Genomic DNA, 13,862 nt, shown 5'->3' with positions numbered 1-13,862 from the left:
ATAGTGTCACCACTGTGCCATTAAATAGGCATCTTCCTTTGAAGTAAGCGTCGCTATACTCAAGGGGTACTACACTTCGACGGAAAAACACGATGCTGAATATTCAGGATTCCAGTTTACCAAGTCTTGCGAGTAGCAGTAAAACACCAACACTATTTCTCTCCTTCCGTCCTGTTCAAGCGCACAAGTTCTCTTCAAGCCGAGAAGTTACACCTCTTTAGGCTCATCCCAGTCATACACCATCTTGATCATCTGCTGCTTTTCTCCCTTGGCCACCAACGACCTCCGAACATGGTGTCTCTCCCCATCAATAACCTCAAACCCCCAGACCTGCCAGGCCGTGCAGCCCGAGCCTTCAACAATGACCTCGACGACTTCCTGTAAGCCTGGCTCCCAACCCTCGCGCAGGAAAGTCTCTTCGATCTGTTCCACATCGCAGAAGCGCGACTTCACATCCTGTTGTCCAAACACCGCATGCACCTGGCCCCTCTCTTGCCAGTCAAGCACGAAATCGGCTTCCATGACGCGGCCGAGGGTCTTCTGCACCGTCGCAATGTGGGATACCCCGGTGCTCGCGTCAGTCGTCTGCGTGATGGCAAGGTTGATCTCGGCCCTGGCGATGACCTTTCGAACGAGCCAGCTGACGCCTTGGAGCTCCATTGCCGCGGTTGGGTCATCGGTCAGACGGGCATTCTAACCATGAGTATCGTTCAACGGTTCGGGGTTGGTTGCAAGATACGTACCGATTTCCAGGAGCCACTCAAGTTACGAACGGTAATTTCTGACGGTGCCGCCATGTTTGAACTATGCAGTAAGTCGGAGATGAAGCAAGTGCGGTATAAGTCCCTCTGCCAAAATAATGTGAGCGGTTGTTGAGACACTGAAAATAACACAACCCAGACAATCCGGGGACGGTGCTTTGTTCTTGACTTCTTTTGGGGCTCTGATGTCAGGTCACAGTTTCTATGTCACTACCTCGCCAGATTTGTGCTTCCATTATGGCTAATTGTCAGATTTCCATTGTCTCCAATTCGCTGCCATTTCGGGTAAGTCGTGAGGATGTGTCGCCAATCAGCGCTTTCATCCACGGTCATCGATCTGACCCATCTGACAACCCCAACTTACCCCTTTGAGACAAATTCAGTCAGCTTTTGCATCAGAGCCGATTTCAATCTGCCATAGCGATGATTGACTAGCCGGGCTGAGCTGGGCCTGGGGACGATACTAGTCAGCCCTGCAAGCTCATCCTGCTTTCAGTATATCACAGCAATCGTTGGCTAACCAGGCTGAGCCTCGGTTTGGAACTAGCCGGTCAGCCTAGGAACCTACACATCCATTTCCAGTATATCGCAACAGCTTTGAATGGCCACGCTGAGCTGAACTCAGCTGAATCCTGGCCACTGCCCCATTGGGCCACGACGGGCAGTGTCATCTATAGCGGCCAGGTTGCATACATTAACTATAGAAGCTGGCCCCGAAATCAGGGTTCATCGATTCACCAGTACTCCTCAGACTTACAGCAATCCGAGATCTTCCTCCGGTACAATCAGCTTTTGCTAGCCTGGTAGTCCCACAGACACTGTATCTTGATTAGTTTCTCCTGGGTTGTTGACTTGGTCCTCTTTACCTAGCGCCTTCACCTATTACCTCTGTTTAGTCAGATCATCTGTCCCGCGTCTCCCACCGCTCTGGATACTTGACGACTTTTCGGACACTCAGTCTCTGCCATCCCCCGTGTCACCAGCCACCCACAACCCTCCAACCGCTAGATCTCGGCTTATACATCTTTTCGGTTGTTGTGAAACATAGACCTAGACCAAGACTTCGATCTCGTTTCGGACTAGACTTACACTTTGGTTAATTATCTCCCTGTTACTTGTGCTAAACTACAGCTCCTTTTGAAACCTTGCAAATTAGACTATACTGATCAACAGCAATCCTTTCTTTAATCAAACACAGACAGCACCTTTCCATTCAAGATAAACCAGCGAGGAATTCATCAAGATGAGCTACGCCAACGAACCCATCGCCATCATCGGCAGCGGTTGCCGCTTCCCCGGTGGAGCCTCCTCTCCCTCCAAGCTATGGGAGCTGCTGAAGCAACCGCGCGATGTCGCCAAGAAAATCGACAGGTTCCAAGCCGACAGCTTTTACCACCAGGACGGTCACCACCACGGAACGAGCAATGTTCTTCACTCATACCTCCTCGAGGAAGACACCAAAGCCTTCGATGCTCAATTCTTCAACATCTCGGGTGCCGAAGCCGACGCCATCGATCCTCAGCAGCGCTTCCTCATGGAGGTCGTCTACGAGGCTCTCGAGTCTTCCGGTCTGAAGATCGAAGATCTTTCCGGTACTGCGGCGGCCGTGTATGTTGGTGTTATGTGCAATGATTATGCTCAGATCACGTACCAGGACCTCGAGTGTGTTCATAAATACGCGGCCACTGGCACGGCCAGCAGCATCTTGAGTAACCGGGTGTCGTACTTCTTCAACTGGACTGGACCTTCGATGACGATTGATACGGCGTGCTCATCGTCACTGATCGCGACTCATCAAGCGGTTCAAGTCCTCCGCAGCGGCGAATCCAACCTTGCCGTTGCAGCTGGAACCAACCTGATCTTCTCTCCGAGTAAGCATTGAAACTCCTACGCAAAATATGCTTATCTAATTGGTTCTCGTAGCAAACTTCGTCGCTGAAAGCAATGTGAACATGCTTTCGCCCACGGGCCGCTCTCGCATGTGGTCCGCTAACGGTGACGGATATGCGAGAGGCGAGGGAACTGCAGCTGTTATCCTCAAGCGACTCAGCGATGCCATTGCTGATGGTGACAACATTGAGTGCATCATTCGAGAGACAGGTACCAACCAGGATGGGCGTACTCCTGGTATCACCATGCCTAGCTCGTCTTCGCAGGCACAGCTCATCCGCCAAACCTACGCCAAGGCAGGTCTTGATCTCATCAAGGATCGCTGTCAGTACTTTGAGGCCCACGGCACTGGTACCAAAGCCGGAGACCCGCAAGAAGCCGGCGCCATCTTCAAGGCCTTCTATGGCGACAAAGAGGTTAGGGACCCAGACGATGTCCTCTATGTCGGTTCGATAAAGACCGTGATTGGGCATACAGAAGGCACCGCCGGAGTCGCTGGCCTCCTAAAGGCTTCTCTAAGCATCCAGAATGGCGTGATCCCGCCAAACATGCTCTTCGATGAGCTGAACCCGGACATCGAGCCCTACTACGGCAATCTTCAGATCACGACAGCCCCAAAGCCTTGGCCTGAGCTTGCTCCTGGTGTTCCGCGACGTGCTAGCGTTAACAGCTTTGGTAAGGGACTTCCTACAATACCCCAGTCAACTTGGAGCTAATTTGTCATAGGATTTGGTGGTGCCAATGCCCACGCCATCCTCGAAAACTACGAACCAGTACGAAGCCAACAAGTGCAACGCAGCTCCCTGGCCGCCATGCCTTTTTTATTCTCGGCTAACTCGGAAAAAACCTTGGCCAGCCAACTGGAGACTTACCTGTCCTTCCTCGAGAACACCACCGACGTCGAAAATACCAACCTTCGTGATCTCGCCTGGACTCTCTCCCGAAAATCAGGCTTCTCTCTACGCACAACCTGCTCAGCCACGACCATCGACTCGCTACGCAGCAAGTTGAGCACAAAGCTCGAGGCCAAGAAGAACGACAACAAGCCGCTGGGGGTCCGTCCTTCCATGAAGAACAAGAAGATTCTGGGCGTCTTCACCGGTCAGGGTGCTCAATGGCCCATGATGGGTTACAGACTAATTGAATCATCTTCCTTTGCCAGGAAGATTGTGGATCAATTGGACGAGTCGCTTCAGAGCCTTCCTGAGCAAGACCGTCCTACTTGGTCGATCAAGGAAGAGCTTGCCAAAGGCTCTGACGAGTCGCATGTCATGGAGGCGGCGTACTCGCAGCCCCTATGCACCGCTGTTCAAGTCTTGTTGGTGGACATGCTGTCCAAAGCCGGTGTCAGCTTTGATGCTATGGTCGGTCATTCCTCAGGAGAGATCGCAGCAGCCTATGCAGCCGGATACTTGACTGCCAGTGATGCTGTGAGAGTCGCCTACTACCGTGGTCTCTACAGCAAGCTTGCGAGTGGCCCCGGCGGCGTCGCTGGTGGTATGCTCGCTGTCGCAACATCTCTGGAAGATGCGCAGGAGCTCTGTGATCTACCTACCTTCCAAGGTCGCCTCAACGTCGCCGCCAGCAACTCCTCCTCAAGCATCACGCTTTCTGGCGATATCGCAGCCATCGAAGAGGCTAAGTTCATCTTGGAGGACGAGTCCAAGTTCGTCAGGGCTCTGAAGGTAGACACGGCATACCATTCTCACCATATGCAGCCGTGTGCCGAGGTGTACATCGAGGCTATGCGACGTTGCAAAGTCGAGATCCAAACGCCAAAGACTGATTGCAAATGGTTCTCCTCTGTTCTGGGCGGTACCGAAGTCAGCCTTGATATGGCCGAAGAGCTTGCTGGGACATACTGGAGAGACAACCTTCTCCAGCCGGTGCTGTTCTCCCAGGCACTCGAGGCGGCACTTGATCACATCGGTACCCCTGGCTTGGCTGTGGAAGTTGGCGCCCACCCGGCCCTCAAGGCTCCCGCCAGTGGCACAATAGAAGAAAAGTGCGGCAGCAGTGTTCCCTACTGCGGTGTGCTTGCAAGAGGTTCCAATGACGTCGAGGCCCTGTCGGAAGGCATCGGTGCCATCTGGTCAAACATCGGGTCTGCTGCTGTCAACTTTGCCGAATTTGACATTCTGTTCTCGGAAGGGCCCAATGACAAGCCCAAATTTCTGAAGACCACGCCTACGTATACCTGGGACCACGATCACACCTACTGGAATGAGTCCCGAATGTCCAAGTCGATGCGCTTCAGACCAGAAGGCCACCACGAGCTCCTCGGCATCCGGACCGATGGAGGTGAGAACGAGTACCGGTGGCGCAACTTCATCAAGCCGGCCGAGATGGGCTGGATGCGCGGCCACCAGATCCAGGGACAGATCATCTACCCCGGCTCTGGTTACGTAGCCATGGCCATGGAAGCCTGCAAGGTCTTCGCACCGGCCTCTCAGATCGCCCAAATCGAGGTGCTCAATCTCCGCATCACTCGCGCCATGGCCTTCCTCGACGATGCTGCCGTCGTTGAGACCCTGGTGAACCTGGCCAATGTGCAGCACGACGAAGAGCGCGGCCTCGTCTCTTGCGACTTTGTATGCGAGATATGTCCTAACAAGGATGCACCCCCAGCTACGGCGTCGACTTGCCAGATCAGACTTCGTCTCGGAGAGGGTTCTCATCGGACTCTCCCGGAGAGATGCCAGTCGACGCTTAAAATGACAGAGGTGGACCGGGAGCACTTCTATAGCTCGCTTTCCACTTTGGGCTACAACTACGCCGACATGTTCCAGGGCATCACTACCTTGAAGCGTACTACGGACACTGCGTCTGGTGTGATCCATATTGAGCCCGAGGAAGGGTACGACTCTTCGTCCCTCATCTTCCACCCGGCACCCCTCGACGTCGCCTTCCAGTCCGTCTTTGGCGCCATTGGATCCCCCGGAGATGGACGCCTGTGGACACTTCATGTTCCGACCGTGGTCAAATGCATCAGGATCAACCCCTATTCCTGCCCCCAAGGCGCTGGTCTGGGAAGCGATCTGCCGTTTGATGCCGTCATTTCCGTGTCTCCTTCGAACGGCATTTCCGGTGATGTCGACTTGTTCGACACCGATGGTAATGCTGTCCTGCAGATCGAGGGACTGCACGTATCTCCACTCACTGCTGTTACGGAGCAGGACGACGCTCAAATGATCTCGGAAACCATTTGGGGGCCCGATGTAGCCGACGTGACCAAGGACTTTACCGAGTTTTGGGATGAGACCGAAGAGCGCTGGGGTCTGGCCTACTTCATTGAGAGGGCTTGCTTTTTCTACATGAAGCGTCTTCATGACACCATTTCTGCTGAGGAGCGCGAGAAGTGCGAGTGGCATCCACGGAAATACCTCAATTGGGTTGCTTCGATCGTTGAGGAGGTGTCGGAGGGTACACATCCGATTGCGAAGAAGGAATGGATAAACGACACTTGGGAGGCGCTTGAGCAACCCATGAGAGAGTGATTCTCCCCTTCCTTCTTTCCTAAGTACACGAATTATGCTAATGGTGAATGCTAGGTTTGCCGCAAAATACGATGACTTCCATCACATCATGGATCTGGGTGACAATCTCGTCCCTTTTGTGCGTGGCGAGGTGAACCTGCTCGAAACGGTCAGAGAGTCTCTGGAGTATATCTATAAGCACACTTTCGGGTTTCCAGAGTATAACGCCTACTTGGGCGGTCTTGTGGAGCAGCTTTCACACAAACACCGACAAATGGACATACTTGAGATCGGTAAGCCCTCATCACCCTTGGTCTGAAGAAGACACAGCTAACCAAATTCATAGGTGCTGGCACTGGATCAGCCACAGAAGCCATCATGCAGAGGATTGGGGATAATTACTCCTCGTACACCTACACCGATATATCGGCCGGCTTCTTCATGGACGCGGAAGAGATCTTCAAGGCCCAGTCAGACAAGTTCATCTACAAAACCCTCGACGTGGAGAAGAACCCCGTTGAGCAGGGCTACGTTGAGCACAGCTATGACTTGATTGTTGCCTCGAACGTCCTGCATGCCACGACCATCCTCGAGAACACTCTTTCCAACGTCCACAAGCTGTTGAAGCCAGGCGGCTACTTGGTCTTACTTGAGACCACCGATGTCAATCCCCTCCGCCCAACCTTCTTCTTTGGCAGTTTGCCCGGTTGGTGGATTGGCGAAGCCGACGGCAGGCTGCACCATCCCCTGATCACGCAGAAAGGCTGGGAGACGGTGCTGCAAAAGGCGGGTTTCTCTGGTATTGACACGGCGACGCCCGACACCAAAGTTTTTATGGTACCGCAGAGCATCATCATGAGTCAGGCCGTCGACACCCAAATTAAACTCATTCGCCAGCCCCTGTCAGGCGGCGACAAGATCAAACTCGATAACCTCCTGATCTTGGGCGGTGGCCAGTCACTTTCCACTTGTCAGCTACAGGAGGATGTCATCGCGACTCTGCAGCCTTTTACCAACAGCGTCACTATTGTGGATAGACTTGAGGACTTGACTGAGTCGCAATTCGTCTCGAAGCAGATCATTCTAAGTCTGCTAGAGCTTGATGAGCCGGTCTTCAATCCCTTTACCCCTGAAAAGTGGGCCTGTCTCCAGCTGCTCACCGAGAAGGCCCGCAACGTTTGTTGGATTCTTCAGGGGAGCAGGGGGGAGAACCCCTACGCCAACATGATGATTGGCGTTTCCCGCTGTTTGGTCTATGAGAAATCGGATCTTCGCATTCAATGCATTGACTACGATATCAACGACAGCCCAGATCCAACCTACATTGCCGGATCTGTTTTGAGGATGCACATCTCGGATACTTGGAAGGGTTTCATTGAACCGTACAACCCTACCTGGGTGCTGGAGCGTGAAATTCGTGTCCTCGATGGTGGCGAGATTTCTATTCCTCGTGTCATGCCCTGCAAGCGACTCGATAACCGATACAACGCATCCCGAAGAACCATCCGCGATGAGCTGCAACTGACCGACTCGGTTGTTGAGGTTACCAACGAGGGATCAGCTTTCGAGCTGCAAGAGGTCACGACGCCAAGCTGGGCCACGTCCTCACTGTCTGATTCGGTGGATATTGAAGTCCACCGATCCTCGTTATTTGCTCTGCCATTGCTATCCGTAGGCTCTCTCTACCTCGTCGTTGGGAAGCTTGCCGGAACTCAGGAGAAGGTCATGGCTTTCTCCGAGACCTGCCGATCCAAGGTCACCGTTGATCGTAGCTGGACCATTCCTTGCAATGTCTCAGATGACCAAGACGCAAGCCTCGTGATCACCGCAGCCAGCGTCTGCCTCAGCGAGCTTCTCGTCTCCAAGGCTCCCAAGGGCACTTCCATCCTCGTCCACGAGCCCACCAAATTGATCGCCGAAGCCCTTCAGGAGGCAGCTAAGGAACGAGGTGTCACTGTCACCTTTACTACGTCCGACGAGACCAAGACCGAATTCCGTGTCATCCACCCCGCTGCACCAGCCCGTGCCCTCTGGCAGGCTCTGCCCAACAAGCTGTCGGGCTTCATGGACATGTCGAGCGGGTGCGATGCCGGCCGCGTCGGAGCCCGCATCGAGAAGCAGATCCCGTCCCGTTGCGAGCGCGTTCCGCTGGCCATATTATTCAGTGGACCGGCGTCTGTACAGCCCGACGCCTCGGTGGATTCAGTGGCGAACATCCTGCGGAAGGCGAATGGATTCTTCGCCTCTCACGCCGACTTGGACACCACCGAGCGTGTTGAGGAGGTCGCCTTGGCTGATATTCCTGGCCATGTGGCTACGAGCGATTCGTTCGCAGTGGCAAATTGGACTTCACAGCCTACTGCTTCGGCCAAGTTGTCTACCCCTGAGAACATCATCCAGTTCCGATCTGACAAGACCTACTTCCTCGTCGGTCTCTCGGGAGATCTGGGGTTGTCGCTGTGCCAGTGGATGGTGCGACGGGGTGCTCGTTATGTTGTTTTGACATCTCGCAACCCTAAGGTTGATCCCAACTGGATGAAGCTCATGGACGCTGAAGGTGCTGTTGTCAGCGTCATGGCGATGTAAGACCCCTATTATCCCTTTTACCCGGAAATCCAAAAAGACAATACGCTAACACAATACTACAGGGACGTTACCGACAAGCGCGCAGTCCTCAAGTGCTACCAAACCATTTGCAAGACACTCCCCCCTATTGTTGGTGTTATCAACGGCGCTATGGTCCTCAACGACGGGCTAGTCGCCACACAGTCTTACGATGACTTCAACGGCACCCTCCGCCCCAAGGTTGAAGGCACTCGTTTCCTGAACGAAATCTTCAACAAACCCACTCTGGATTTCTTCATCGTCTTCTCGTCGCTCGCCTACTCCACTGGAAACATCGGCCAGTCGTCCTACGCCGCCGCCAACGCCTACATGGTCAGCATCGTCGAGGGCCGCCGCAAGCGCGGGCTCGTCGGCAGCGCCATGAACCTCGCTGGTATCTACGGTATTGGGTACATCACTCGCACCGATCGAAACATCGTCGAGCGGCTGCAGAAGTTGGGTTACTCGAGCATTTCTGAATGGGATTACTTGCAGTTCTTTGCTGAGGCCGTATTGGCGGGGCAGCCGGACTCGCTGCATACTTTCGAGGTTTCGTCTAGTCTCAAACCTTCGGATCCGGAGGCGGACAGCCCGCCTGCATGGTTGGGCGTGCCGCGATTTTCGTACTTTAAGCGGGTCCGGGCTCATGTTGCGGGGGGTGAGGATGGGAAGATGGTTTCGGTGAGAAATCAACTGAAGGAGCAGACTACTAAGGAGGGGGTTTACAAAGTTTTGCTCGGTGAGTGAATATTTATACACTGAAGTCTATGAATATGCTAACATAAAACAGCTGGTCTCACGGCAAACCTATACAAGCAGCTTGGAATGCGTCCAGAGGACAATGGGATTGCTCCCAGCACTAGTTTGGTCGAGCTTGGAATCGACTCTCTCGTTGCTGTCGACATGCGATTCTGGTTCACCAGAGAACTGGATCTTGACGTGCCTGTCTTGAAGCTTCTTGGTGGTGCTACTTTGGACGACATGGTCGAAGACACGATCGGAAGACTGTCTCCAGAGCTTGTCCCCAATGTTAAAGAGCTCCAAGCCGCACCCCAGGCGGAGGCTACGGAAGCAAATACTGAGGCGAATACGGAGACAGATACATCTTCTACTACTGATGAGGTCCCGTCAGATGAGAAAGTCGAGGTACCTGAAGTACTTGTTGTCAGTGAGTCGGACGACAGCACACCCGCAAACTCATCCGCCGAATCCGATGACGCCTCCTGGTCTGAAATCTCTACCCCTAACAGCACACCGGCGTCGGACAACGGTAAGCAGTTGGTTGAACAGCCCCTGGCAATTGAACGCAAGATCAAGATGTCCTACAGCTCGCTGCAATTCTGGTTCCTCTGCCAGTACCTCGAGGACCCGACCCCCTTCAACCTCAGCTTCCGTCTCGCCCTTCGTGGCAAGATCGATATCTCCCGTCTAGAACAAGCCGTTCTAGCCCTGGGTCGCCGCCACGAAGCCTTCCGCACCGCCTTCTTCGCCGACGCCGACAACAACGATGAGCCAACCCAAGCCGTGTTGGCCGAGTCGCCCCTCCGTCTCGAAACGCTGCAAATTGCCAACGCGGACGAGGCTGTGGCCGTCAACAAATCAGTCAATGGCCAGGTCTTCAATCTGGATAGGGGACACACGATTCGGATCCTGCTACTCTCAGAAAACGAAAGACCAAACCACCACCACCTCCTCTTCAGCTTCCACCACATCGCTATGGACGGTTACAGTCTCAACCTGCTGCTTTCAGACCTCAACGCGCTGTACGAAGGACGCCGCCTCCTCCCCGTCACAGCGCAGCTGACCGACGTCATGCGCAAGCAGCGCCAGGCCGTCGAGGATAACTCCTTGGCATCGGAATTCAAGTTCTGGAAGCAGACGCTGGGTGTAGTGCCCGACCCGATCCCGCTGTTCCCCATGGCAAAGGTGCAGGCGCGCATGCCTGTCACCAAATACCAGTTCTCGCAGGTGCCGATGGCTGTGCTGGACGAGAAGACGGTGAAGACCATTAAGGACCAGTGCCGTGCCATGAAAGCAACCAAGTTCCAATTCTTCATGGCGGTCCTGCGGATTTTCCTCTTCAAGCTTGTGGATCCCGACGACTTGTGCATTGGTATGCTGGATGCCAACCGTGCGGACAGCAGCTCGAACAACACCATCGGTTGCCTGCTCAACTTGCTTCCGCTCAAATTTGAGAATACCACTGGACAGAAATTTGCCGACGTGGTCAGGGATGTCCGCGCTAAAGCCTACGCGGCTCTGGCTAACTCTAGAGTTCCATTCAACGCCTTGCTCGAGCGGCTCGATGTGCCGCGGTCTTCGACGTATAGTCCCGTCTTCCAGGTCGTCATGAACTACATTGGGCACAAGTGGGAGCAGCCCAAGGGACTCGGCACGCCCGAGGGGGAGATAGTGGCACATCTTGGGCACAATTTTTATGATGTGCTCATTGACGTCAACGACCTCTCGGAAAAGGACATTCGTATCAGACTCCAGGCGCAGAGTTACCTGTACTCGGAGAGCGCTACGCAGATGCTGCTTGATGGGTTTGTGAGGCTTGTGAAGCTTTTTGCTACTGGGGGTGCTTCGACACCGGTGGAGAAGGCGGAGTTGTATGACCCTATTGAGGTGAAGAAGGCTTTGACGATGGGAAGAGGTGAGTTATAACAGAGAACCTATACACTTGTTGAACTTCGCTGATCTCTTATTTTAGGCCCCTCTGTTCCAACGCAATGGGCTCCAACGGTCATGCACATGATCGATGACAACTTCACCAAGCGCTCCAATGCCACAGCGCTGAAGGATGGAGTTGGTAATAATCTTACTTATGCCCAGATGGCTGACCGTGTCCACACCATTGCCAACGCTCTTCTTGGTGCGGGTCAGTCAAGCGGCTCTAGAGTTGCAGTGTACCAGGAGCCAACCGTCGACTGGATCTGCTCGCTGGTGGCCATCTGGAAGATCGGGGGCGTATTCGTACCCCTCGACTCCAGACTTCCGGCTGCGAGATTGGCCCAGATGGTGGCGAACAGCAAGCCGTCTGCTGTTCTCTGCCATGAAGCCACTGCAATGTCAACCCCTGACTTGAATTCTAACGCAAAGACTGTTAATGTCTCGGAACTTGCGGTCTCGAGCGGGAAACCTGTTCTGAACCAGGCGAAATCAGAGCAGCCGGGCCTCATACTCTATACTTCTGGGTCAACAGGTAAACTTCTGAATATTGCAATTGAATCATTGAAAGCAATATATTAACTATTTCTAGGCACGCCCAAAGGTATCGAATTACGCCACTCGAGCCTTATCAACATCATTGAGGGCCTCACTTCCCGTCACGGCCTTGGACAAGAGATCGTGTTGCAACAAAGCGCCTGCAGTTTCGACCTCTGTATGGGCCAAGTGCTCCTCGGCCTCTGCAACGGCGGTAGTGTCTACGTCGTCCCCAAATCTCAACGCGGTGATCCAGCCGAAATCGCTAAGATTATGGCCAGTGAGGGGATTACCTGTACTTTTGCTACCCCGACCGAATACGCCTACTGGCTGCGCTTCGGGTCGGTTGCCCTGAACGGGTCCAATTCATGGAAGTATGCCATGTCGAGCGGTGAACCAATCACCAACGCTCACAAGGTCGCCTTCCGCCGTCTGGGCAAGGACGTCAGTTTCATCAACGCTTATGGTCCTGCTGAAGCCATCATTGCCTCTACTACAGCCGCCATCGACTACAGAAGCGCCACTGACAACTCTAAGGATTTAATTCCGCTTGGGACTGCTCTGTCCAACTACGCTGTTTATGTCGCTGATAAGGACATGAAGCCTGTGCCTGTCGGTGTCAATGGCGAGATCGTCATTGCCGGTGCAGGGGTGGCAAACGGTTACTACGATGCCCCAGCTCTGACCAAGCCTGCCTTCCTGCCGGATACTCTGACACGTCCAGGCCTTTATCCCAAGCAGAGCACCAAAATGTACCGTACCGGTGACGCAGGAAAGTATCTCGAAGACGGACAGCTCTACCTGCAGGGCCGCATCGCGGGCGAGACGCAGATCAAACTCTATGGGATCCGCATCGAAGTCAAGGAGATCGAGTCCGTCATCGTCGAATCATCGAACGGTGTACTGCATAATGCTGTCGTTTCGGTCCGGCGCAACCCAGACTTTCTCGTTGCTCACGTCGAATTCAACAGTTCCCAGCTTAGCAGTAGCCCGCACGAGCAGAAGTCGTTTCTCCGATCGCTGCTGGCGAGGCTGCCGCTGCCCAAGTACATGTGCCCCGCCATCATTGTACCGCTCGACAGCATACCATTCAACTCCCATGGCAAGATAGATCGCTTGGCCGTCAAGGCGCTTCCGCTCCCGCAAGATGAGGATGATGAGAGTGATGACGATGGCCTAGAGAACGAGCTATCCGAGACGGAGCAATCCCTCAGAGAAATATGGACGCGTGTTCTGCCCGAGGAGTTCACAAAGGTTCTCCCCATCCACGCCAACACCGATTTCTTCCGCTTGGGGGGCAATTCGTACCTCCTGGTCCTGATCCAGGGCTTGATACGTCAACAGTTCAAGGTCTCCATCCAGGTGATGCAGCTTTTCGACGCCAGCACCCTGAGCGCCATGGCGGCCAAGATCGAGAACGCGGCGGTGATTGCGCACATTGACTGGGACGTTGAGACGGCTCTCGAACCCGGCCTCGTTTCCGGAAAACCATCTCCCCAGACCCCCAAATCGACGGACTTGAACGTTCTGCTCACGGGCGCAACGGGTTACCTAGGCCGTCACATCCTCGAACAACTCGTCGACGACCCACGGGTGAGCAAGGTGCATTGTGTCGCCGTCCGCGACCACACTACGTCCACTCCCCGCGAAATGGTCGTGCAATCCGAAAAGCTAGTCCTCCACAGCGGTGACCTCTCGAAGCCGCTTTTCGGGAACTCTGCGGACGATTTCGCAAAACTGGCCGAGGAGATCGACGTCATTGTTCACAGCGGCGCCAATCGTTCGTTCTGGGATTATTACCAGACGCTTCGGGGGTCCAACGTGACATCGACCAAGACGCTCGTCAGACTTGCCGCTTCGCGCTGCGTGCCGATTCACTTTATTTCGAGTGGGGGTGTTATACCCTCTTCCTCATCCTCCTCCT

The 13,862-nt window shown here is 54.2% G+C and overlaps 2 protein-coding genes across 2 annotated transcripts; one reads left to right on the top strand and one right to left on the bottom strand.

The window, feature by feature from the left end:
- Window positions 1-49: 49 nt before the first annotated feature.
- On the bottom strand, window positions 50-951 carry BCR38DRAFT_426986 (uncharacterized protein). The gene is made up of 2 exons (XM_040859805.1): window positions 744-951; window positions 50-693 (listed from the first exon to the last, which is right to left on the bottom strand). Exons 1-2 carry the CDS (start codon window positions 795-797, stop codon window positions 208-210), a joined length of 540 nt encoding a protein of 179 aa, XP_040718041.1. The 5' UTR covers window positions 798-951; the 3' UTR covers window positions 50-207.
- A 566-nt stretch (window positions 952-1,517) lies between these two features.
- On the top strand, window positions 1,518-11,398 carry BCR38DRAFT_510284 (uncharacterized protein; the record flags this gene model as incomplete). Its single annotated transcript, XM_040865010.1, has 14 exons — window positions 1,518-2,632; window positions 2,685-3,326; window positions 3,378-5,604; window positions 5,644-5,743; window positions 5,783-5,797; window positions 5,828-6,144; window positions 6,203-6,420; window positions 6,474-7,798; window positions 7,829-7,895; window positions 7,926-7,963; window positions 7,994-8,709; window positions 8,776-9,470; window positions 9,522-9,858; window positions 9,901-11,398. The coding sequence occupies exons 1-14, from the start codon at window positions 2,005-2,007 to the stop codon at window positions 11,396-11,398; spliced, it is 8,823 nt and encodes a 2,940-aa protein (XP_040718040.1). The 5' UTR covers window positions 1,518-2,004.
- Between the last annotated feature and the right edge of the window lie 2,464 nt (window positions 11,399-13,862).

The sequence above is a fragment of the Pseudomassariella vexata genome, assembly GCF_002105095.1.
Source record: "Pseudomassariella vexata strain CBS 129021 chromosome Unknown BCR38scaffold_4, whole genome shotgun sequence".
NCBI classification, from domain to species: Eukaryota; Fungi; Ascomycota; class Sordariomycetes; order Amphisphaeriales; family Pseudomassariaceae; genus Pseudomassariella; species Pseudomassariella vexata.
Note: the sequence above shows the minus strand (reverse complement) of the source record. Positions and strands in the feature narration are given on the sequence as shown.